The sequence below is a fragment of the Oncorhynchus keta genome, chromosome 4 (genome assembly GCF_023373465.1).
Source record: "Oncorhynchus keta strain PuntledgeMale-10-30-2019 chromosome 4, Oket_V2, whole genome shotgun sequence".
Classification (NCBI taxonomy): Eukaryota; Metazoa; Chordata; class Actinopteri; order Salmoniformes; family Salmonidae; genus Oncorhynchus; species Oncorhynchus keta.
Window position 1 is genome coordinate 24,662,977 of NC_068424.1, and position 25,980 is coordinate 24,688,956.

General features: G+C 42.7%; 2 protein-coding genes across 3 annotated transcripts in view; one reads left to right on the forward strand and one right to left on the reverse strand.

Annotated features, from left to right (window-relative positions):
* Nucleotides 1-8,733, forward strand: part of gfod1 (glucose-fructose oxidoreductase domain containing 1) — a 43,039-nt gene extending 34,306 nt beyond the window's left edge. The window contains exon 2 of the mRNA XM_035757289.2: nt 1,072-8,733. Within this exon, the coding sequence (XP_035613182.1) occupies nt 1,072-1,994 (923 nt within the window). The 3' untranslated portion in view covers nt 1,995-8,733. The remainder of the gene's footprint in view (nt 1-1,071) is intronic.
* A 6,126-nt stretch (nt 8,734-14,859) lies between these two features.
* Nucleotides 14,860-22,449, reverse strand: LOC118383263 (uncharacterized). Of its 2 annotated transcripts, XM_035769848.2 has the most exons (17): nt 22,204-22,448; nt 21,610-21,728; nt 21,339-21,474; nt 19,789-19,876; nt 19,586-19,666; nt 19,311-19,448; nt 19,019-19,064; nt 18,786-18,864; nt 18,454-18,559; nt 17,923-18,118; nt 17,620-17,653; nt 17,422-17,525; nt 16,929-16,953; nt 16,710-16,817; nt 15,753-15,881; nt 15,468-15,591; nt 14,862-15,209 (listed from the first exon to the last, which is right to left on the reverse strand). In XM_035769848.2, exons 1-17 carry the CDS (start codon nt 22,227-22,229, stop codon nt 15,036-15,038), a joined length of 1,713 nt encoding a protein of 570 aa, XP_035625741.2. In that variant the 5' UTR covers nt 22,230-22,448; the 3' UTR covers nt 14,862-15,035. The 2 variants fall into 2 exon arrangements, with proteins under 2 accessions (XP_035625748.2, XP_035625741.2); XM_035769855.2 differs by lacking the exon at nt 19,789-19,876 and having other exon boundaries at nt 14,860-15,209; nt 19,586-19,712; nt 22,204-22,449.
* Between the last annotated feature and the right edge of the window lie 3,531 nt (nt 22,450-25,980).

The following is a 25,980-nucleotide window of genomic DNA, read 5'->3' on the forward strand; positions in this document are numbered from 1 at the left end:
GTTCTTCACATGGGTTGGGGGGATATTTAGGAAGTGATTGGTGCCTCTAAATAGGGGTGGTTGGGATGTGGAATGGGCAAAGGAGGGGGTTTGAAGGGGTTGGATGTTTTCCCACCCCTGCTGTTCATCAATGTGACTGGATTAATTACAGGGAGCATTGTGTTCATGGGGGGCAGGCTGGCCAGGAATCAGGTGGTGTAGGGGGGTATCCATTGGCCTTCTATTACCAGAATGCTTTCATTACCATTGGGTGGTGGAGGGTCTTCTTTTTAAACTTTTTTTGTATATACAATCTTTTGATTGGCCATCCACAATTCCCCATTGCTTTTATTTTATTGGCTGTCTGGTGTCCATTTTGTTTCTCAAAGTCACTGCAGACACTGAGAGTTATGAATAGGGTAATTGCTCAGCTCGGAGTAATGTGCCCTTGAGCGTAATGGTGTAATGGGCTATTAGCGGCTCTATGTTAATTGTTTTAGCCTTTCTCGTGGCACAGTCAGGGCAGTGTGTGAATAGCCTCTCTCTCTCTCTCTCTCCCTCAGTCTGCTCTGCTGTTACTTGGTTCATAGAAGCTATGTTTTGCCCAGTGTTCTTTTTGCAGCAGCTGTATTCCTCATAGATATCTGTAATGAGGTTGTGAGCACAGCACCACTGGGGGTTTGGTAAGTAGTGGAATTAAAAGAGGGCCTAATGAGGTTTCTCTCTCTCCCTCTCCTCATCCCTTTGGTGTCTTCACTCTCATTTGCTTCCCACAGCAGTCTAAAGTCAACCCTATCTGTACAGTAGGTACACTCATGACAGACAGACTGACTCTTTCCTCTCAGAAAAACAACAGTATTGACAAAGCTTCTAGAATGTTTTCTCATGTTTCATTTTCAGAATCACTTGTTGACCCGTGGGTTTAAAATAGTTTTGGAGAGGCTATGTTAGAATATTTGTGTCAGCTAGTCAGGGGGAGGGGGTATCTGTTTTTTGCACTGATTAATGTCTCTTCAGGTGATGTTTTCATGGAGAGGAGGGTATTATGGCTACGTGTGAGTAACATTGGCCTCTCTCTCTCCCACTACCTAGGTATCGGTAAGAATGTGATCTGTGACCGAACCGCCACCCCACTGGATGCCTTTCGCATGATGTCGGCCGCCCAGTACTACCCCAAGCTGCTGAGCATCATGGGAAACGTACTGCGCTTCCTTCCCGCCTTCGTACGCATGAAGGAGCTAGTGGAGGAGGGCTACGTGGGGGAGCTGCTGGTCTGCGAGGCCCAGGTCCACAGCGGCAGCCTGTTGGGTAAGAAGTACAACTGGAGCTGTGACGACCTGATGGGCGGTGGAGGGCTGCACTCGGTAGGCAGCTACATCATTGACCTGCTCACCTTTCTCACGGGCCAGCGGGCGGCCAAGGTGCACGGCTTCCTCAAGACTTTCGTCAAGCAGACGGAGCACATCTGCGGCATCCGACAGATCACCAGTGACGACTTCTGCACCTTCCAGATGGTGCTGGAGGGCGGCGCCTGCTGCACCGTCACACTCAACTTCAACGTGCCTGGTGACTTCCGCCAGGAGGTGATCGTGGTGGGCACGGTGGGCCGGCTGACGGTCAGCGGCACGGACCTGTACGGCCAGAAGAACACCACGGAGGGAGGGCCGGAGCTACTTCTGAAAGACAGCACCCCTCTGGAGAAGGCCTCCCTACCGGAGAAGGCTTTCAGTGACATCCCTTCGCCCTACCTGACAGGAACCATCCGTATGGTGCAGGCGGTGCGTCAGGCCTTTGAGGACCAGGACGACCGGCGCACGTGGGATGAAAGGCCGCTGACTATGGCGGCCACATTTGAGGACTGCCTGTACGCACTTTGCGTGGTGGACACCATCAAGAAGTCCAACCAGTGCGGCGAGTGGCAGAACATTGAGGTAATGAAAGAGGAGCCCGAGGTAAGCCCGGCGTACCTTATCAGTGAGGCCATGCGGCGCAGCAGGATGTCTCTCTACTGCTAGCACTGGCACCTAAATGGCTGTCTGGTGCTAGAGACTGGGGGTGAGAGAGCTGTCACTGTGCCCTCATTGGATCGCTACCCTAAAAAAAGATGTGAACAGTGATGAACTCTCTCCAATCTCATTGTCCTCTCTTCTGCATGATCTATTCTGGAATCACTACGCCGCGCATCGTGACTCTGAGAAAGTGGAGGAATAAAGAGCACCTCCAAAAAGAAAAAGACGTTGCTATGGATGCTACACTCGGGACAACAGTGGTTTAACTGGACCTCTAGAGAGGTGAATGTTTAATCCCCAGGGGGCTTCGGACCCTGTCTCTGTGTATGTCTGCTGTGTGTGAAACCAGAGAAGAAAAACGCAGAGAAATCAATTGTTTGTCTGGTAGGGCTTTTAGTGAGGTCCCCTCCTCCGGTTAAGTATGCAATAAATCCAATCAGAGCTCCAGGCTAGTGGAATTAAGTCATCCTAAGCAAAAAAAAAAGTGTGATGGGTCCCCACTCATTCGCACTCAGAATTGTCATCCTGCCTGAATCAAGGGAATGCCTTTTTTTGCCTGCTTCTCGTTTTTGTAGTAACGTCCATATGCAATAGACCGACACATAATCTGTGGATGGTGGTGCAATCCCATGCTATGCTGTGAGTAAAACCTAGGCACATGTTTTCTATCCCCATGTTTTCAATCTCAAGGTTATGCCTTTTGCTAAGCTAATATCCTTAGCTTAGCCAGCTAGGTTAGCGGTGCATGCGATTAAAGCTTCTTACACAACAGCAGCGATGTAGAGTGAAACGATCAGTAATAGTGTCCCTCTGGGTTACTGCATGAATGGGACACTTCCACGCATGAAACATTCCATCTGCTTGTAAAGGCTAGTGTTTTGTGACTCTTTATAGTTTGTGTGAATATGTAGCTTAGTACTACTAACAGAAGGGCAAGTAGAACATGGCCTATTTTTTAAAATTATGTTGAGAAGACCTCTGGTTTTCACCTCATCACTATCCACATCACTATCCACACAGGTTACAAGAGATAATGGTAGTACAGTAGCATAAATTCACGAAGCCAAAACATTTTTGTATTTTATTCAAGCTCGATCTTATTGTTTCCCCAATGTTGATTGTGTTCTCAAATTATGCTACTGTATATCACCATCTGCGTTTGCCTACTTTTCCACGGTCTTGTATAATACAAAAAAGTGAATATGGTTTAAAATGTGTCATGATATAAATGTACTGTATGTATTTTATTTGTTTTTAAACTATCTGCAAAAGACAGGAACTGGAACATGTTTTGATACACACACTGTTCAGTGTAAAATTATTTATTTTTAATTTTGGACTGATTTCGTACTGTGTCGGGAGAAGAAGTCTAGTTCGTGGGTGACAGTTGAGGTAAGAGAGGCCTTTTAGTATTCAGTTTCTCTGTGTGTTGGTCCATACTGTGGAATGTCTGAAGACAATGACTACTTTGGTTGGAGTATATAGACATTTTTTAATCATGTGATCCTAATTTGTAATAAATGTTGATAGGTGCAGCCATTTTAAGATTTGTAGCTATTTAACCGTTATCATCTGTCCAGTCGGCCATTTTGCCCTGTATTCATGTTTCATGGATGTGATATATTGTGTTTGACAGTGGGTTTTGGAACATCTCATATTTTTCTGACCATGCTCCAGTTAGTTCATTTGGCATTTGTGTCGCGCAAAGTTATTTTTTTCAGTAGCTTTTCAACCAACAAGACAAGCTTCTCACATGCCCGCTGACCTTTCCCAAGTTCTGTAAATACTATCTCACTGATGGGTGACCATGATGTGTTCTGCATAGAAACATGATAAGATGTCACCTGTTATACCATTGCAGATCATAATAGCTTATCAATACTGTAGACTTTCCCCTTTGTCCACTGAGGACCTTTTATACCATAAACATGCCTTGATCTTTTCAATGAAACCTGGAAAACATTGTACTGGAATAAACTCTCCAAAGTTGCACACTATGGTATAAGAACCCCCCGGTTACTTGATGGACTTTGCCATTTAAAGGATGGAGACATAGAGCAACGTCTAAAGATGTGCTCTTTCCAACTCTCTCTGTTAGTCCCCTATATTCCTATCCCGGGTCAAGGGCCTTGTTTCAAACAATGCTCCTCTAAAACTGCACCCAGAGAACAGGAGAGGAAGTCCCCTGTTGAGGCCTTCTAGGGAGGACGTAGGAACCGTGGTTTAGTCCCCAGTCTTTCAGTCTGGATAAAACTCTATAGCTTTACATATATGACAGGAAAGAAATGGGGACTAAATTAAATGAAACACTTGAAGTAAACCCTTGCGAACACTTCACATAACGTATGCTGAATCAAACTTATTATCATGTAATATCAATGTAGGGGAGAAAGGATCATTGCAAAGTAGAGAGGAGTCCCTTTGCCGGGTTTGATCCAGCACCCATGTGTATTTAGGCTTAATCCTACATCTTGCTAAGGTGCTGTAGAGTAGTCCTCCTCAAACCGCTCCTCTGGAACCCCCAAATGTTTTCCTGATTCACCTTGTCAAGGGTTGTTTCTCTGCCCTCACATTGATGACACATTCAGTTATTACAATGCCTGGATGGGTATTTTGCGTATCAGATATGTTAGAGCAATCTGGTGCCCGACAGGCACAGTTGATGAGGTGGCACGTGACCATTGGTTGAGTCATGCAACTTCTGACCAGGGGAATGCAACCAAGGGCTTGACAATTAGTTGAATTAGGTGGAATAGATCAAATGCGTGGAATGGCTGGTGGTCCCCGAGGAGAGGTTTGAGGATCACTGCTCTATAGGCACCTTACCATTTTCTTCTACACTGAACAAAAATATAAACACAACATGCAACAATTGCAAGGATTTTACTGAGTTATAATTCATGGAAGGAAATCAGTCAATTGAAATAAATTTCTCAGGCCCTAATCTATGGATTTCACATCACTGGGAATACAGATATGCATCTGTTGGTCACAGACACTTTAAACGAAAAGGTTGGGGCGTGGATCAGAAAACCAGTCAGTATTTGGTGTGACCTCCATCATGCAGCGCGACTCCTTCTCATGGAGTTGAATCAGGCTGTTGATTGTGGCCTGTAGAATGTTATTCTACTCTTCAATGGCTGTGCGAAGTTGCTGGATATTGTCGCAACCTGGAAAACGCTGTCGTACACATCGATCCAGAGCATCCCAAACATGGGTGACATGTCTGGTGAGTATGCAGGCCAAGAACTGGGACATTTTCAGCTTCCGGAAATTGTATACAGATCTTTGCGACATGGGGCCCTGAATTCTGCCAGGTCGCAGTAGCAAATGAGAACTTGTTCTCAACTAGCCTACCTGGTTAAATAAAGGTGAAAAAAAAAAAATTGCATTCTGAAACATGAGGTGATGGTGGCAGATGAATGACACGACAATGGGCCTCAGGATCTCGTTACGGATTCTATGTGCATTCAAACTGCCATCAATAAAATGTAATTGTGTTCGTTGTCCGTAGCTTATGCCTGCCCACACCATAACCCCACCGTCACCATGGGGCACTCTGTTTTACCACGTTGACATCAGCAAACCACTCGCCCACGCAACGCCATACGTTGCCATTTGCTTGGTACAATTGAAACCAGGATTCATCCGTGAAGAGCACACTTCTCCAGCGTGCCAGTGGCCATCAAAGGTGAGCAATTGCCCACTAAAGTCGGTTACGACGCCAAAATACAGTCAGGTCAAGAACCTGGTGAGGACGACGAGCACGCAGATGAGCTTCCCTGAGACGGTTTCTGACAGTTTGTGCAGATATTCTTCAGTTGTGCCAACCCACAGTTTCAGGTGAAGAAGCCAAATGTGGAGGTTCTGGGCTGGCGTGGTTACACGTGGTCTGGACGTACTGCCAAATTCTCTAAAATTACGTTGGTAGAGAAATTAACATTACATTCTCTGGCAACAGCTCTTGTGGACATTCCTACAGTCAGCATGACAATTGCACGCTCCTTCAAAACATGAGACATCTGTGACAATACTGCACATTTTAGAGTGGCCTTAAATTGTCCCCCGCACAAGGTGCACCTATGTAATGATCATGCTGTTTAATCAGCTTATTGATATGCCACACCTGTCAGGTGGATGGATTAGCTTGTCAATGGAGAAATGCTCATGAACAGCGATGTGAACAAATGTGTGCACAACATTTGAGAGAAATAAGCTTTTTGTGTGTATAGAACATTTCTGGGATGTTTTATTTCAGCTCATGAAACATGGGACCAACACTTTACATGTTGCGTTTTATATTTCTGTTCAGTGTAAATATCCAGGCCAGTTGATGTAAAATGGGTTGGGTATTTAAATTGTTGAATATTTAATGTCTGAAATTATAAGATTTCATGCATCTGATGTCTGCTGATTTGATTTATACATTTGAATTTAATCCGGGGCTGTCAAACTCATTCCACGGAGGGCCTAGTGTCTGCAGGTTTTGTTTTTTTCCTTTCAATTAAGCCCTAGACAACCAGGTGTGGGGAGTTCCTTACTATTTACTTAATTCATCAGTCAAGTTCAAGGGAGGAGCGAAACCTGCGGACACTCTGCCCTCCTTGGAATGAGTTTGACACCCGTGATGTAATTTCTTTTTTAAATTTCTTTTTTTTTATAAAGTGTATGTTTCGGGTATCAGCTAATATTGGTTATGTTTTATGATAAAATGGATATGGATTTGAATGGACAATTGCTGTATTACCATCAAAGCTGCAACACCTGGAGTATTACTACTGCGGTCAATACAACTGGAAGACGTGTATCACTGTACCTGAAGGTATTACCCTGAGAGCACTGTAGGGGTGCCGTTGTCTGAGACACTGTAGTCACTGTCTGTCTAGTATGGGGGGGAAAAAGAAGACCAGTCACATTACTTATTGTCATTGCTCACTTCGCTTGGGGGTTCTTGCAATGCATCCAGCTCTTGGCTTCAAAAAAGAACAAAACTTGAAACACGGGGGAGATGTTACAGTTCAAAATGTTAAGTGTGTGTGTTGCTGAAATGTGTATATTTTAGCTCTCCTTGCTGTGCCAGCATTTACAAACACTTGAGGAGATTGGGGTTTCCTGCTTCAGTATAGCTAGTAATCTAGCTATGTGTGATCGATTTGGGAAACAAAGACTCAAATGTGGTTTGGCCACCTGACTCTGCAATTCCCCTCCCCCTCTCCCTGCCCTCAGTGCCCTAAGGGGGTCACTCTGTTCATAATGAGAGAAGCAACCTCAAAGAAGGTGCTTCTTGTGCACCCTCAGTTCGTCACCTAGCAACCACTGTGCCAAAACTCAGCCCATCTTGGATTCTTTACCCCCACTCATTCTCTCTCCTTTTCCTGTCTCTGTTTCTGTCTGTGTTTTGTGTTTCACTGACACACTTTCTTCCTCTCTCAACATTTCTCTTCTTCACTCTCTTTTATTCTGTCTGTCTGCCTCTCTCACACACACACACACACAAACACACACACACACACACACACACACACACACACACACACACACACACACACACAGACAGCCTGGAGGACAAACTCACTTGGTGCTTCTGCAGACCTCTGCTACCTTAGCATTTAGTTCACCATTCTGTTTAAAGAGCCTCTTATATTTAAGCTGTAAGAGGACATATGATATTGATATATTTCCCCCACATTTCACCTACCATACAAAGTGTCCTTTGTCATTCATTATGTCACAGACAAAGCAACCACTGGGCAAATAAGCTTACATTAAGCCTGCTTATTTTGATGAAAAAATAATTGTTGTAATTGTATTGATGATGATGACGATGGTCATTTGATATGTTATGCCTTATCTCAATGTAGACATGATGGCAATAGTCAGTTAAGCAAATGACTACTGCTGTTAGTTTGGTGACTGTTTCCCTTCATACTGAGGAAACCCTAAACTCTTCTCCTACTTGCCCTAGTGTCCATTTTCTTGACTCCAGGCTGGAGTAGCCAATCAGGCAGTAGCCAATCTGGTAGTCCCAGACTCCCGGCCCCTTTTGTTTACTGGGCTCATTAGGTCAGAAGTGGTGACTGGTGACCGCTGAAAAGGGTGACACGCGCACACCGGACCCCTCCCCAACAGGTTAGTAAATGCTGATAATCACAGTTTGCTGTACCGTTCAATTGCTTAGTTCATGTTGAAGGAAATATCCGTCTTGATGCTGTAATGATGTTTGTTGACTATTTATTATACTATAAGTATATCGTGGACGCATGAACCTTTGTAAATATTTTGAACCAATAGGCTCATATTAATCAGTCTTAAACTAGAGAATGTACTGTAGGAATATATTTATATCTATATTTTCTATATATCAGAAAATGACAGTTGTGATTTGGGAGTTGGGTTGAGAAGAGGTGGTGGGTGTCACATTAATAACGGTCCTCATTTCTCTCTTTGTGGAATATGGAAAGGCATGATCATGTGCATCTGTTAATGGAGTCTTCATTCCTTGGGCTGGCTCTGTGAACCCTTTGTCAGTGTTCTACTGTTTGATCTCCCCGCTCCAGTGCTCTGCATCGCTATTGTGTATGTGTGTGTGTTAATAGTAAGCGAAAGTGTGTGTGTGTTGCTGGGGGGGGAAATGTGTCTTGTTCTGAACACATCACCCTGGTGTTCATGAAAGCCTGCAACATGGTTTACCGCTTTAAAATTTGTCCGATGCTGCAGTTTAGGGATAAAAAAAAATTGATACCTACCTACACCTTGTCATGTTTTCCTTTCTTCACTGCATCACAGCCTTATCACTGCACATAGTCTGGAATTACTCAGACATTATCAGTAGTTACTCAGGCCCTTCATCACGCTCCTCTCCCTCCATCTCTTCACACACATTAGTCTTTTCCAGTTGCGGCAAACCAGAATGGTAAGATTAGCTTGAATACTGACATACACATTGATGTTTTGAACCTCCTGATATCAGTAAATCTCTAAGGAGGCGCTGACAGAGGCCTTCTGCTGCCACCTAGTGACTGGAATAGAAACTGCCTGTTATCTCCACAACCACTATCAACATAATGCAGAACTATTTAATGACACTATTTTAGGGCTTGTGGTTTTCCTTCCTTCTAATCTGGGACTAAATCAGATGTGCGACATGTGTAAGCAATGACTCTATGTAAGCGGAAAGGTTTCTGCCTCCCTTGTTTGCAGCTCTTGTAAAAGTTGTCTCCCTCATGTTTCACCCCAGATAACCTCCTATTCAACTCGGTAGAAAATGTGAAGGGGAAACAACCAAAAGGAATGAATTAAGGCCCACACCCACAGTTCCACCAAACAACATCAGACAATTTCCCTGCAGAATGGCGTCAAACGTGGTTTCTATATGTTAGATGTGTTTAACACCGTTCCATATATCCCCTTCCAGCCATTATAATGAGGCTGTCCTCCCAAAGCTCCTCCCACCAGCCTCCTCTGGTGTGCAATGCATAAGAAGCAGGTTAAAACCTGCTGCATCAATAAAATGTGTGGCCGTGGTACTTTATAAGGAGCTCAAGGGGGGCTAGAGCAATCTGCTGGTAATGCAAGGTACATTTAAATGGCAGTGATATGGAGAGAAAGAGAGAGATGGTTTGATGCCCCTGCAGAGAACTGTAGCAGAGTTTTACACCACCCCCCGCTTTATCTGAATGCTTTAATAGCCACATCAATTTGGGTTAATCTCATCCTGTCATAGTGTCAGAGGATTGAGACGACTTTAATATGGAGAGAATGATGCCCCGTGGGGGGAGAGAGAGATTGGGAGCGAGAGACTACTGCACATCAAATGTATAAATCAAACGCACCAAAGAAAATATGCTGTGACTGATTTACGTGTTTGATGTGCAGTACAGTCTCTCTCGCTTCTCTTTCTATTGCTTCCAAATCTCTCTGTCTCTCACTCTCCATATTAAAGTCGTCTCAATCCTCTGACACTATGACAGGATGAGATTAACCCAGATTGATGCGGCCATTAAAACATTCTGATAAAGTGGGAGAGTGGGATATAAAACCCTGCCACGGTTCTCTGTAGGAGCATCAAATCATCTCTTTCTCCCTCTCTCGCTTTCTCTATTTCCAATATCACTGGCATTTAAATGTACTTTGCATTATCCGCACATTCATTTTTCTACCTTTTAATTCCACTCAACCACACACACCTACTACACACACTACTTTGAACACCCCCCCCCTCCTTTCACTGTGAGTGACACTCAGGTAGTGAGACACCGGTTCACATTTTCTCCCCCTCGGTTTGAGGTACGGTTTGCTACACACACACACACACACACACACACACAGATTATGATGTATTGTAGATACTTTAATATTTATGTTTCACTTTCATGGTCTGTAGCTAGATTATAAAAAGATACCGTCCTGGAGAGCTGCTGTGTGTGCAGGGTTTTATTTCTGCCCTGCAACAACATACTGGATTACACTTAGCTGCTCGTCAGAACTTTGACTGAATCAGGTGTGATAGGGGCTGGAGCAAAAGCCTGCACATCCAGTAGTTCTCCAGAAGGGTTGGCCACCACTGCTGTAAAATGTTCTTTCATCGTCAACGTGCTTTATAACATGTCACCTTATAATGCTGTTCACTGCTGTAGAACCTCTAGTGGGAGGAGCAGTGTCCATTTTTGTTCATAAACATTTTCAATTCTTAGTCAGAGAGGGCCTCGCACTTACATCTGATAACATTGATGTTGAATCTCTTTTGATAGAAAATCAATCCTATTCATTTTTTGATGGTAATTGGATACATATCCCGATTCTGACATTGGATTAATAGTGAAGATAACATTTGTTTGCTATTGGGGGATTACAACATATACATTTATTTAAAAGTGAGAACCACCCACTGACGTGGACTTTTTGAATACTTTATACTCCAGCTAACTATATCCCCTCATCTACGGTGGAAAGAAAAAGTATGTGAACCCATTGGAATTACCTGGATTTCTGCATGAGTTGGTCATCAAATTTGAGTCACAACAATAGAGAAACATTGTGCTTAAACTAATAAAACACATTGTATTTTTCTTGTCTATATTGAATGCATAATTTAAACATTCACAGTATAGGTTGGGAAAAGTATGTGAACCCCTAGGCTAATGACTTCTCCAAATGCTAATTGGAGTCAGGAGTCAGCTAACCTGGAGTCTAATCAATGAGATGAGATGTTGGTTAAAATTGCCTTGTCCTATAAAAAAACTCACAAAATTTGAGTTTGCTATTCACAAGAAGCATTGCCTGATGTGAACCATGCCTCAACCTAAAGAGATCTCAGAAGACCTAACACTAAGAATTGTTGACTTGCATAAAGCTGGAAAGGGTTACAAAAGTATCTCTAAAAGCCTTGATGTTCATCAGTCCACGGTAAGACAAATTGTCTATAAATGGAGAAAGTTCAACACTGCTACTCTCCCTAGGAGTGGCCGTCCTGCAAAGATAACTGCAAGAGCACAGAGCAGAATACTCAATGAGGTTAACAAAAATCATAGTGTCAGCTGAAGACAAATCTTTGGAACACGTTGACAAGTCTACAATACGTAAAACACTAAACAGGGAGGGTGTTCAAGGGAGAACCTCACAGAAGAAGCCACTGCTATCCAAAAAAAAAACATTGCTGCACATCTGAAGTATGAAAAAGTGCACCTGGATGTTCCACAGCGCTACTGGCAAAATATCATGTGGACAGAAGAAATTATAGGAAGGAACACACAACTGTGTGGAGAAAAAAAAAAGCACAGCACACAAACAAAACCTAATCCCAACTAAAGTATGGTGGTGGTAGCATCATGTTTGGGGCTGCTTTGCTGCCTCAGGGCCTGGACAGCTTGCTATCAGACGGAAAAATGAATTCCCAAATTTATCAAGACGTTTTGCAGGAGAATGTTAGGCTATCTGGTTGTCTAGCTCAACAGAAGTTGGGTGATGCAACAGGACAACGACCTAAAACACAGAAGTAAATCAACAGAATGGCTTCAACAGAAAAAAATATGCCTTCTGGACTGGCCCAGTCAGGTTCCTGACCTCAACCCGATTTGAGATGCTGTGGCATGACCTCAAAAGAGCAGTTCACACCGGACAGCCCAAGAATACTGCCTAACTGAAACCGTTTTGTAAAAGAGGAATGTTCCAAAATTCCTCCTGACAGTTTTGCAGGTCTGATCCACAACTACAGAAAACATTGGGTTACGGTTATTGCTGCCAAAGGAGGCTCAACTAGTTAAATCCAAGGGTTCACATACCTTTTCATTCCTGCACTGTGAATGTTTACACGGTGTGTCCAATAAAGACATGAAAACATACAATTGTTTGTGTTATTAGTTTAAGCAAACTGTGTCTATTGCTGTGACCTAGATGAAGATCAGATCAGATTTTATGACCAATTTATGCAGAAATCCAGGTATTTTCAAAGGGTTCTTGCCACTGTATAAGCCCACAAGAGTGACCATGTGGTCAATTCAATTGATTGGACATTATTTGGAAAGGCACACACCGGTCTATATAAAGGTCCCAAAGTTGACAGTGCATGTCAGAGCAAAAACCAAGCCATGAGGTTGAAGGAATTGTCCGTAGAGCTCAGAGACAGGATTGTGTCAAGGCACATATCTAGAGAAGGGTACCAAAACATTTCTACAGCATTGAAGGTCCCCAAGAACACAGTGGCATCCATCATTCTTAAATGGAATAAGTTAGGAACCATCAAGACTTTTCCTAGAGCCTGCCGCCCGGCCAAACTGAGCGATCGGGGGAGAAGGGCCTTGGTCAGGGAGGTGACCAAGAATCCGATGCTCACTCTGAAAGAGCTCTGGAGTTCCTCTGTGGAGATGGGAAAACCTTCCAGAAGGACAACCATCTCTGCAGCACTCAGACCTTTATGGTAGAGTGACAAGACGGAAGCCACTCAGTAAAAGGCACATGACAGCCTGTTTGGAGTTTGCCAAAAGTCACCTAAAGAATCTCAGACCATGAGAAACAAGATTCTCTGGTCTGATGATACCAAGATTGAAACCCGTTGGCCTGAATGCCAAGCATCACTTCTAGAGGAAACCTGGCACCATCCCTACGGTGAAGCATGGTGGAGGCAACCTCATGCTGTGGGGATGTTTTTCAGCAACAGGGGCTGGGAGACTAGTCAGGATCGAGGCAAAGATGAATATTGCAAAGTACAGAGAGATCCTTGATGAAAACCTGCCCCTTGAATGCAGGTGCTTAGGTTTCGGGACAAGTCTATGTCCATGAGTGGCCCAGCCAGAGCACGGACTTGAACTCGTTCAAACATCTCTGGATAGACCTGAAAATAGCTGTGCAGCCACGCTCCCCATCCAATCTGACAGAGATTGAGAGGATCTGCAGAGAAGAATGGGCGAAACTCCCCAAATACAGGTGTGCCAAGCTTGCAGCGTCATACCCAAGAATACTCGAGGCTGTAATCACTACCAGAGGTGCTTCAACAAAGTAAAGGGTCTGAATACTTATGTAAATGCAATATTTCAATTTTTTTTTAACTGTTTTTCTTTGTCATTATGGGGTATTGTGTGTAGATTGATCAAGGGAAAAAATATATTTAATCGATTTTAGAATAAGGCCGTAACCTAACAAAATCTGAAAAATTCAAGGGGCCTGGATATTTTCCGAAGGCACTGTACATGTAGAATATTTGACAAAAGTAATTGTGAGTGTTTATAGATCCGGCTGATGTGGAGTCTGCTTTCAAGACTTCTCACATCTTTCAACTTTGTATTTCACCACTGCTTTCCCTTAGTTAAACCACGTAAGAGAGCAGCAGAAGGGTTCTGGAAACATTGGTTTCCAACCGGTCTCAAAGAATCCTCAGTATCAAGTTGTATAAAAAGTTCTGCAAATTACAAAAAGTATAAGAACAAATTTACTCACCTACTTCAGATATCCACAAAAATAGATTATTATACCCCCTAAAAACAATTCATATGTTAACAAAAATACTTTCATCATTTTTTTAAGTCCAACGTTATGTATGGATGGAGACTTGATACCTGTAGTGTAAGTACTTTTAAAGTTATTGTATTTCCTTTCTACATTTTTTGATGACATCACAAAATAAAAACCAATATGACATTAGTTTTCTACAGCTCATTTCTGATCATTCCTCACGCCCTTATGTTAGAAATATTGATCCAGTATTCGCTTTTTGAACGTGTTAAGAGTTTCAGCGGGAAGACTGTTAACAAAGACATTCCTTTGGGTTGGGATTAAAGAACTTATGTAATGTATTATTGTTGTGACTGCTTTAAATTAAAGTACCATGCATGTAAAATGTGTATGCAAAATATAAAATATATAGCAGAAAAGCTGTAAAAAAAACAACGTATTTGTCCTCCAAAGGGGGGGGGGGGGGGTTAATAAAAATAAAAAAACATTCCTTTGGTTAATACTGGAGGATTTTGGAGAGGGAGTTCTCTGGATTTCCTCTCCTTTAATTTATGACAGGGTGCAAGCTGTCAAACCGGCCCAGTTCCCTCCTCTCCTCTTCTGTGGGTGCGAGAGGTCTGGTTACTGTCAACCATTTCCAAGCTGATCTGATCCATTGGTTTATTTTTTTGTGATTGCTGATCGGTTCATTTGTACATTTATAATTAGTAGGTTTTGTTATGTTTTAACAAACCTTTTATTTTTGTACTATGTATGTGGTTTTTATAGAAACGCTTGGGGTTCCAACAACACTTGTGTACCGTTTATGAATATATTTTTATCTGTATTGTTGTTTATCACTTTTCTTTGGTGCAAATAAATTAAACCTTAAATCATGCCCAATGGGGCTTCACAATAGCGTAATATTCAAAAACATGATAAAAAACACATTTAGAGATACTAAATGTTAAGGTGTTTTATTGACAGAACCAGCAAACATATTTCATGAAGCCTTTTCCTGAGCCCTCAACATCAGCTATCCCACCAAGAGCCCAGGCTTCAGTCCAAGGCCCACATTGTAGACAGGCAGTGAAGTAGAGACCAGGCGGATATTATTTGTTTTTAGGAGGAGGATTCCTTGGTGGGGAAGGGCAGCTTCAGGTACTGGTACCACTGTTTGAGTTGCCGCGGCAACAGCAGCAGGACTTTCTCGGTGAGGAAGAGCAGTGCATCCTGTATGGCTGGTCGAAGCAGCTGATTGGCTGGCATGGAGAGGACCAGGAGACAGAATTTCTCCTTCAGAGGTAGATGAGAGACCGGGTCATGTTCATTAGGCCCCAAATGGGAAAAAAAAAACAGACAAACAGGGTGATTCTTGTCCAGTAAAAACCGCTTGTTCTGAGTTTCCGTTACGAAACATTTTACTACGGTATGCACTAATGAATTACAACCCAGGTTGAGTGTTTCTGTGTCTTCTAGGAAGGGGGAACATTTCAAAATGCAATGCATAGATCGGACACAATTGCCTATTCTCTGTGACAAAGACTTCCATACCTGGGAGTAGGGGACCCTTTTGTTGGAGAAGCTTTGAAACGCTGAGATCTTCTGCAGTATGCTGTTATATTTGGGGTCTCTGTCTCCGGACAGTTCTGTGGCCTCACTCTGCAGTGTTGCAAACCTGTTCATACATGATTAACATTTATTTTGTTCCATTTATAATACTATAACATTTTCTTACAGGAAGTGAAGATGAAGAAAAGCAGTCAAGGAGTTAAGCAACTTGAAATGGTTGAGTTGTACCACATGATGTTTGTATGAGAGAGGGGAGAAAGCACCTACCAGAGACCAGTGGTGGATTTGGGCTCCTTCAGCTCACTCTTCAGAGAGGCAAGGAGCGAAGACAGACCAGCATCGGTCTTGGAAGCCATTAGAGCATCGAAAAGAGTTCTCATCCTTTCCTCACGGTACCTGAGGACAGAGAATGGGACTAAAATGAGTCGCCGAGTAGGGCATATTGACGACAAAGTATCACTTTTTGGTCATTACATTTTAATCCATACATTTGATTCCCAGTGAAAAGGTGGGCCTGAAACCAACTCCTTTTATGTTTTCAAATTGGTTGTGTTTCTACTTCCTGTCATTGCCATAGGGGACAGAGAACTGATCAATTGTTCCTTTTTTTATCCTTTATTTAACCAGGCAAGTCAGTTAAGAACATATTCTTATTTTCAATGACGGCCTGGGAACAGTGGGTTAACTGCCTGTTCAGGGGCAGAACGACAGATTTGTACCTTGTCAGCTCGGGGGTTTGAACTCGCAACCTTCCGGTTACTAGTCCAACGCTCTAACCACTAGGCTACGCTGCCGCCTCCTTGAATGGTTTCCTATTCATATACCCTCTATGTCAACAGGTGTGGTAGTGTGTGGCTCAGTCAGTAGAGTATGGCACTTGTAACACAAGGTTGTGGGTATCGATTCCTGCTGGGACCACCAATACATAAAATGTATGCATGCATGACTAAATAGCTTTGGATAAAAGCCCCTGCTGAATGGCATGTATTATATTAACAGGAACATCATCCAGAACAAATGATCCTCTATAAAAACGACCTGACTGTGACATGTAGATACTTCAAGTTGAAACTTTATTTTGTCCCAGAGGGCAATTGGTTTTCACAGCAAAGGGGCATAAAAACAACATTGAACATTTAAAATTCACACGGATCACAATGTATAGTTCTAGTAAATACAATGAGCTACTACAGCAAGTCATAGGGCTGACAGTGTCCTCCTCACTTTTTCTTTTCAAACACTCCTGACTTGACCTGGATGTTTAGAACCTTCTTCACATTCAGGTATTGGACCTTGGCTCTCTCCAGCATGGCTGACTGGTCTACTCTAGGCCTAGGTGAGGGAATGAAAAGAGCAGCTTAATCTTTACATCTCAACCATGTGAATAAATGATCCATTTTACATACAGATAAATACATTTTGTTGGTTTTTTTTCACACTCACTTGACTGTTTTCTTCTCTAGGGATGCTGTCGGAAAAGAAAACAGGTGACTATAGAAGCAAAACGTGAAAGACACTATTCACAACAGTGAACGGATTCATCTTTGTAGAACACATTGTAAAAATACTATGGCTCAAACGAAAGCTTTGCCATTCCCAAAACAAACATATCATTTAGCCATTTCAAGGGATTTGTACTGAAGTGATGTGTTTGGCAAAGGGTGGCACGTAGTTGGTGAGGAACACAAATGCCACAATCCAGCAGGAATTCATGCTGTGGCAGAATCCAAAATCCCACAAGCCACAATGTAACCAGGGTGACATTGCACAAGGAGTCTAGTCTCACTATGATACTGTTGGCTGCATTTATTTCCTTATTTCCTGTGCCTTAGGGCAATAATCACATCAATAAGTGTTACAAAGCCACAATGGCTGTGTCTGCTAAGTGGGAACATGGCACATCGTTGTTGTTGTGTGTGGTATTGTATAGACTGACTGTTCTCATCCAGCAGCAGTAGTAGCCATGGGGGTATGTCTCCATCTCCGTCTGGATCTCGCTGGCCAACCTTACGCCTGGGCCCAGACTGCAGAGCTTTATATCTGTGATTATAGACCAGCAATGTACTACAGTATGGAGGGATAGATCAGCAATAGCTGATGTTGTCATGTAAATTATTGTTCATCATTCTCTTACCCTGTGGTTCGGATGGTGGTCATCTTTGAGGGCTCTGAAATCCACACGAGAGTCAGTTTAATGATCGGCTAAGACGCACACTCAAAGCTATTTGGATATCGCGAATCATGCGACACCCAATAGGTGGTCCAATTATCCAATTGATTAGGTCAGCATGTATTATTGTTTAATTTAATTTAAAGACAAACAGTGAAGATAAAATAAAAACAAGGTATGAAGGTGTGCAGGTGAGGTTGGAAACAAAGAGGGCTTGTATGAAAACACCACAAAACAATATACTGTATATAGAAAACAGACTGTCACCTGCGGCATCCTGGTGACCGATGAAGGTGTCCCACACGTCAGGGGTGCCGTTGTGACAGTCATCGGGGGCCAGAGACACCAGACGTCCGATGGCATTCACTGGAGGGTTGTAGTAGCTGTGTGACTGCTTCAGGATGATTTTGGTCTTCTCTGTGTCCTTCATGATGACATTCACATAGTTGCTGTTGAGAGGAACCTGGAATACAGGCTGTCAGTATTAAATCACCAATCAATCAATCAAATGTATTTCATAAAGCGCTTTTAACATCAACAGTTGTCACAATGTGCTTGACAGATACCCAGCCTAAAACACCAAAGAGCAAGCAACGCAGAGGCAGAAGCACAGTGGCTTGGAAAAACTCCCTATATTAACAATACAACATACAGTAATAATAGATAGGGTTGCAAAATCCCAGGAACTTTCAATAAATCCACTGGTCTTCCAGAAATCCTAATAATACGTCTCACACATGTTGTTTTAGCGTTTTTCTTGTTTATTTAGTTGTTTTTGTTGTACTAGCTGAGTCTCACCAGTGTCTTCAGGTCTTTGTTTCTCATGTGAGAGATGCCACACAGGACCATGTAGATCCACTGCAGTTTCTCCGAGAACAGCTTCTGCTTCCTGTACTGTATCCTCCTATGAAGAGAACAGGGAAATACAACATGCTGTATGTCAAGCAGGGGAAAAGGCCACCAGAAAGTCCCAGACAGAACTATGAGGAACATTTCTTATCAGTAAGAAAAATCCAGCATTGCATGGGAGTATGATGGATAAAACTGCAGCAATATATGTGTCGTAGCAGTATTTGGTTTGATTACAAACTTCATTCAGGAGAAACAAACAGGGACAGTGCACAACGTACTGTAGGTTCTCCTCTTCCTCTGGGTCCAGTGCCTGTTGGTTCATGGTCATGGGGGTTGGTGGCACAGTCTCTTTATCAGCTGAAGAGAAAGAAGGATCAGAGTGCATGGATGGGGTCAACATAGTAGAATGTAGTAGTAGCATTGTAATTCATTCTGCATTGTGAGTCGCTCTGGATAAGAGCGTCTGCTAAATGACTTAAATGTAAATGTAATTGTGCTTTAGGTGACCAACCTGACATGGCTCGGTCACATGATGTCATTAGCGATGACTGTTTATCCTTTACAATGAGAACATAGTAGAGACATGTATTCTTCGTGTTACAGCAAGTGATCCTAACATTCTATACAGTTCAAGAAGAATGAGGTTTTCAACAGTGAATAGAACCCAAATCGCCGGAAGTCCAGAACAAACAATCACATCTCAGTGCCATAATAATACTCAGCAACAATTCTAATAACTAAGGGGAACTAAACAAAAACACATTTTGAAGTTTCCTGAGTTGCGTTTTCCCGCAGTGCATTACCTGGTCCCTGAGGCAACGTATGAGGGGGCGTCCAGCGTGGAGAGCACGTCTAATGGAGGCCATCTCCCTCAGGTAGTGCTTCAGCTGGAGGAAGCCATCCAGGGTCTGGCTCTCCATTGGAGGGGCTGTGACGTTCTCCTAAAGAGTGTTGAAATATATACTATTCAAATATCAAATACATGAATGTGATAATGAAGAAGGATTTACTACATGATAATGAATTATGTTTGGTCCCAATTCTAGAGTTAAGTCCCTCCCCCTTCTCCCTCTCTCACCTTTTTAGCCTTCTCCTGAGTGAATTTGCTGGAGATCACTCCACCTCCTGACTTTTTGCCAAACTTCTTGTCCCAGTGTGTCTGCCATAGAATGACTGAGTGAGGACCAGTCATTTTAAAACAACTACTGTATAAACAAAACAATGAGTTGATTATGTGTGTGTGTCTGTGAATACGGATGTGTGTGTGTGTGGGTATGTCACCTTCAGTGACTCCTGATCCTCTGACGTTAACCAGGTTGAGAAGAGATCAACGTTGTCAGAGTAAAGCATTCCCACTGTTTTGTATGGTCTATCCAAGGGACAAGGCATTACTTTAAGTTGAACGTGTATATACACACACACACACACACACACACACACACACACATCACGGATACCATCACAGTTGAAAATGAATAACATTTCATTCATACTATACAGTGCCTTCGGAAAGTATTCAGACCTAGACTTTTTCCACATGTTGTTACATTACAGCCTTATTCTAGAATGGATTATATAAATACAAATCCTCAGCAATCTACACACAATACTCCATAATGACAAAGCAAAAACAGGTTGAAGAAATTGTCCGTAGAGCTCCGAGACAGGGTTGTGTTGAGGCACAGATCTGGGGAAGGGTACCAAAACATTTCTGCAACATTAAAGGTCCCTAAGAACACAGTGGCCTCCCTCATTCTTAAATGGAATAAGTTTGGAACCACCAAGACTCTTCCTAGAGCTGGCTGCCCGGCCAAACTGAGCAATCGGGGAAGAAGGGCTCTCCTCTGTGGAGATTGGAGAACCTTCCAGAAGGACAACCATCTCTGCAGCACTCCACCAATCAGGCCTTTACGGTAGAGTGTCCAGACAGAAGCCACTCCTCAGTAAAAGGCACATGACAGACCACTTCGCGTTTGCCAAAACGCACCTAAAGCCTCTCAGACCATGAGAAAAAAGATTCTTTGGTCTGATGAAACCAAGATTGAACACTTTGGCCTGAATGTCAAGCGCCACTTTTGGAGGAAACCTGGCACCATACTTAAGGTAAAGCATGATGGTGGTAGCATCATGCTGTGGGGATGTTTTTCAGCAGCAGGGACTGGGAGACTAGTCAGGAAAGAGGGAAAGATGAATGGAGCAAAGTACAGAGAGATCCTTGATGGAAACCTGCCCCAGAGAGCTCAGGATCTCAGACTGGGGAGAAGGTTCACCTTCCAACAGAACAACGACCCTAAGCACAGTCAAGACAACACAGGAGTGGCTTCAGGGCAAGTCTATGAATGTCCTTGAGTGGCCCAGCCAGAGCCTGGACTTGAACCCGATCTAACATTTCTGGAGAGACCTGAAAAATAGCTGTGCAGCAACGCTCTCCAGCCAACCTGACAAAGCTTGAGAGGATCTGCAGAGAAGAATGGCAGAAACTCCACAAATACAGGTGTAGCTTGCAGCGTCATAGCCAAGAAGACTCTAGGCTGTAATCGCTGCCAAAGGTGCTTCAACAAAGTACTGAGTAAAGGGTCTGAACACTTATGTAAATGTAATATTTAAGTTTTTTTATATTTAATAAATTAGCAAAACTGTCATAAAATGTTTTTTCTTTGTCATTATGTGGTATTGTATGTCGATTGATGAGGGGGAAAACTAATATGTAATCAATTTTAGAATAAGGCTGTAACCTACCAAAATGTGGAAAAAGTCAAGGGGTCTGAATACTTTCAGAAGGCAGTGAACTTTAAAGTGTAGGAAATGGTCAAGGATATAATATGTCATACTTGTTAACAGGGGAGAAAAAGCCTTTTCTGAGCATCTCCTGTCTCCTGTCATAGTTCTTCTTGGCCTGGTCATTTTGTATGAGGACATACTTTGTGTCACTGCGGGTGACAACCTTCTCAGGTAAGTACCTGTGCGCTTGGAAAACACAAAGCAAAATGTGCTAACAGTCAGTAATTCATTGCATTAATTCAAACGTCATCCATGATCTCAAGTGGCTTTTCATTAAGTATTGTGACACATTGTAGTAGCCTAGTAGGGCCATTCGCTCACCTTTTTTGAAGTCGGTGGTAAACTTGTGCTTGATGTAAGTGATGAGCTCTTGGTCTCTCTCAATAAGAGCAGCTATTCTCCTGATTTCTTCAGCCATGAGGACGGAGGTGGACAGGAGGCTGGTTGACAAATGAAGGTAGTAATGTATTCGTCTTTATATTGCAAATCAGTGGTCATTTCTACTTGTTTAATTTATCGTGTGTGTACATGCAAGCCTTGGAAAGTAAAAAATATATATGCTGTATTACTTCAATAAACGCAATCTCAAATAGCTGCCTGTCCTTTTTAATAGCCGGCCAACAGCACACATTTCAGCTAATAAACGTCTGTTTCAAATAAAGGTTGGGCCTACATTAACTGTTTACAAGATTACCACGAGTCATTAAATACGAGTCTTGTAACATGATTCTATATTTGTGAATTATTATTTGTGCTCAAATAATTGTGTAGGCATAAACAATAGGTGAAGCACCTGGCCAAAAGATTACCTTTGGCCACGCTCTTCACACGTCAATTACATTACATGAGGTGAAAATTAAATAGGCCTGCAAACATAAGTTTTGCAACAAAAAATAAACTTTAGGAAAATCCTACCGTTTGGCAAGCGTGTTGATAGTCATCTGTTAGCAATTTGGAAGGAACGTCAACAACGTTCTTTACATTCACCGCGTCACAAAGCGTGTTCTGTCATTTAGATTCTATTTCGATTATCATACCGGTGAACGCGCGGCACTCCTTTCCCTCATTAATTTGACCTACAATGAAAGACACATTTTCCAGATGAAGGTGTCAGTGTTGCGCTTAAAAATATTAAGTGGGTGCATTGACAAATTGGAAAATAGCCCATGATATGACACTGCCCCTAAATTGGTATGGTAAAATTATGAATAACATTTTCAGTGGTAATGAGTAGTATTCCAACAATGTCCAGCAGGGGGAGCAAAATTTAATGCAAAAATTGTCAGTAAATTGGACTATGAGGTTTATGTCCTGGCCGAAGTTTTACACTTGAGAGTTGCTCAAATATACCTCAAATCACACATCGCAAAAAAAATGGAACACTTTATATGTTGTCACTTAGGACATTCTTTCTGTCATTTAATGAGTCTGTCAAACTAGGTCCAAAGTAGCTTACTACAGCCCCAAGGTAGGTTACTGCTCTCAAGGTAGGCTACTGAAGCCCAAGGTAGGTTACTGAAGCCCAAGGTAGGCTACTGAAGCCCAAGGTTGGTTACTGCAGACCTTTTGAATTAGTCTGACTCTTCTTCAGGATTCTTTGAGACTATATCTTGTATTGACACCTCTGCAGGCCTAACCAAATAAATTACCTTTGTAGTGGAGACTGATAAACAGTAAAGACAAGTCATTCAATCATGTCACATCATCCGTTTTGTCACCAAAGCCCCAAACACTACCCACCATTGCGACCTGTACGCTCTCGTTGGCTGGTCCTCGCTTCATACTCGTCGCCAAACCCACTGGCTCCAGGTCATCTACAAGACCCTGCAAGGTAAAGTCCCCCCTTATCTCAGCTCGCTGGTCACCATAGCATCACCAACCTGTAGCACACGCTCCAGCAGGTATATCTCTCTGGTCACCCCCAAAACCAATTATTTCTTTGGCCGCCTCTCCTTCCAGTTCTCTGCTGCCAATGACTGGAACGAACTACAAAAATCTCTGAAACTGGAAACACATCTCTCTCACTAGCTTTAAGCACCAGCTGTCAGAGCAGCTCACATATTACTGCACCTGTACATAGCCCATCTAGAATTTAGCTCAAACAACTACCTCTTTCCCTACTGTATTTATTTATTTATTTTGCTCCTTTGCACCCCATTATCTTTATTTCTACTTTGCACATTCTTCCATGGCAAATCTACCATTCCAGTGTTTTACTTGCTATATTGTATTTACTTTGCCACCATGGCCTTTTTTTTGCCTTTACCTCCCTTATCTCACCTCATTTGCTCACATCGTATATAGACTTGTTTCTACTGTATTATTGACTGTATGTTTGTTTTACTCCATGTGTAACTCTGTGTTGTTGTGTGTGTCTAACTGCTTTGCTTTATCTTGGCCAGGTCGCAATTGTAAATTAGAACTTGTTCTCAACTTGCCTACCTGGTTAAATAAAGGTGGGGGGAAAAATTATGAAGCCCTGATGCTCTCTGTGTAATCTTCTGTACGGTACTGAGGGTTTTTACGAGGACAGCCACACATTGAGAAAGCCCGGTTCTGTTTTTTCGTTTAGGAGCTCAGGGACGGACCTCTGGGCTAGGAGCCCCGTGGAGGGAGGGGGGGTGATTGTCCTGAGGCGACCCCTCCAGGCAGCATTGATGGTTTTTCCCACCATCTCTTGGCCTCTCCAGGTGCAGGGGGTAACATGGTAACATTGTAATCCCACGCAACAGGATGGATCCTTTCCTGGTGAGTACTGAGTACCAACCTTTCCAAGCCTCCCACCACCTCCCTCTCATCCTCCTCTTCCAGCCTCTGACTCATGGTGCAATCCCAGCTGCATCTTTTTCCCTCTCACAGTGCTGGGAATAGTAAGGGAAATGTTATTGTCTTGTGTAGCGCATGGGAATGTTTGATAGTAATACAAATCGTTTGGTGCTTAGCAACTGCAGTCTCATGTCCATAGGATAGGGGGAATATGTATTTCTTCACATGTAAGCTTTGCCAAAGTTAACCTCTTTAGAGATATCACTCTATAGAATGGAGTAATTATTTTTCCAATGACTGCTGAAATACAGTACACTCCTTATGCAATAGCTTGGGAGAGTCCGTAGCTGTTCTAAATGCACGCAGATACATTAAAATAATGTAATCTCTGGTGTTCAGTAGTCGACTGTATACATTCAACCATGTATACATGATGACTTCTAAAATAGTTGCAGTCTTACACCTCCTGCGCTATACAATCACACTGCTTCCATTTGGGGTTGTTTATTATTGTAATGTCTGCAGACAGTGAGTACTACTATACCAAACAAAAATATAAACACAACATGCAACAATTTCAGATTTTATTGAGTTATAGTTCATATAAGGAAATCAGTCAATTGAAATTAATTCCTTAGGCCATAATTTATGGATTTCACATCACTGGAAAAAATGTAGGGACATGTAGGGACATGGATCAGAAAACCAGGGAACTGGAACACGCTGTCGTACACATTGATCCAGAGCATCCCAAACATGCTCAATGGGTGACATGTCTGGTGAGTATGCAGGCCATGGAAGAACTGGGACATTTTCATGTACCGATCCTTGCGATATGGGGCCGTGAATTATCATGCTGAAACATGAGGTGATGGCGGCGGATGAATGGTACGACAATGGGCCTCAGGATCTCATCACGGTATCTCTGTGCATTCTACTTGTCATTGATAAAATGCAATTGTGTTCATTATCCGTAGGTTATGCCTAACCATACCATAACCCCACCGCCACCATGGGCACTTTGTTCACAACTTTGACATCAGCAAACCACTCGCCCACACATACACGTCGTCTGCGGTTGTGAGGCCGGTTGGACGCACTGACAAATTCTCTAAAACAACAATGCAGGCAATTTATGGTAGAGAAATTAACATTCAATTCTCTGGCAGCAGCTCTGATGGACATTCCTGCTATCAACATGCCATTTGCATGCTCGCTCAAAACTTTAGAAATCTGTGGCATTGTGTTGTGTGACAAAACGGCGCATTTTAGAGTGGCCTTTTATTGTCTCCAGCACAAGGTGCACCTGTATAATGATCATGCTGTTTAACCAGCTTCTTGATATGCCACACCTACCTGGTGGATGGATTATCTAGGCAAATGAGAAATGCTCACTAACAGGGATGTAAAAAATGTATGCACAAAATTTGAGAGAAATAAGCTTTTTGTGCATATGGGACATTTCTGGGATCTTTTATTTCAGCTCATGAAACATGGAACCAACACTTTACATGTTCAGTTTGTTTACATGTTCATCTTTTTTGTTCAGTGTACATGCTATAGACATGAAGTATTCACAGAACCCCAGTGCCACCGGAGAATGTCAGGCGTCCTCTATCAGAAGGCCTTGTCTCTTTGGCTGAGCTGCACCACTCAGTGCTGACGGCCCTTAATGTCTCACATGAGGTTTCACTAAAAAACGTAGTTTCCACTGGCTAAGAGACTTATCATGTGGTTTGGAATTGCCCTGTCGGCCATCACCTCACACTTTCCACAACTATTTCAGCCAGGCAACACAAGACCGGCTAGTTGTAGTGGTATTATAGTTATCCTTTGAACTGTATGATAAAAGCTTCAAAACATGTTCTGATTTACACTGAACACACTTAGGTTTGGATCGTAAATACTTTAATAAAACCATATGGA

What these genes read in the sequence shown, in the direction of transcription:
- LOC118383263 (XM_035769848.2), bottom strand. Translation starts at nt 22,229, where the DNA reads ATGACTATCAACACGCTTGCCAAACG. An exon ending in TACGTTGCCTCAGGGACCAG is followed by an intron (nt 19,065 to 19,310) that starts GTAATGCACTGC and finishes CTCATTGTAAAG; the next exon opens with GATAAACAGTCATCGCTAAT. An exon ending in GGAGTGTTTGAAAAGAAAAA is followed by an intron (nt 15,882 to 16,709) that starts GTGAGGAGGACA and finishes CTCTGTCCTCAG; the next exon opens with GTACCGTGAGGAAAGGATGA.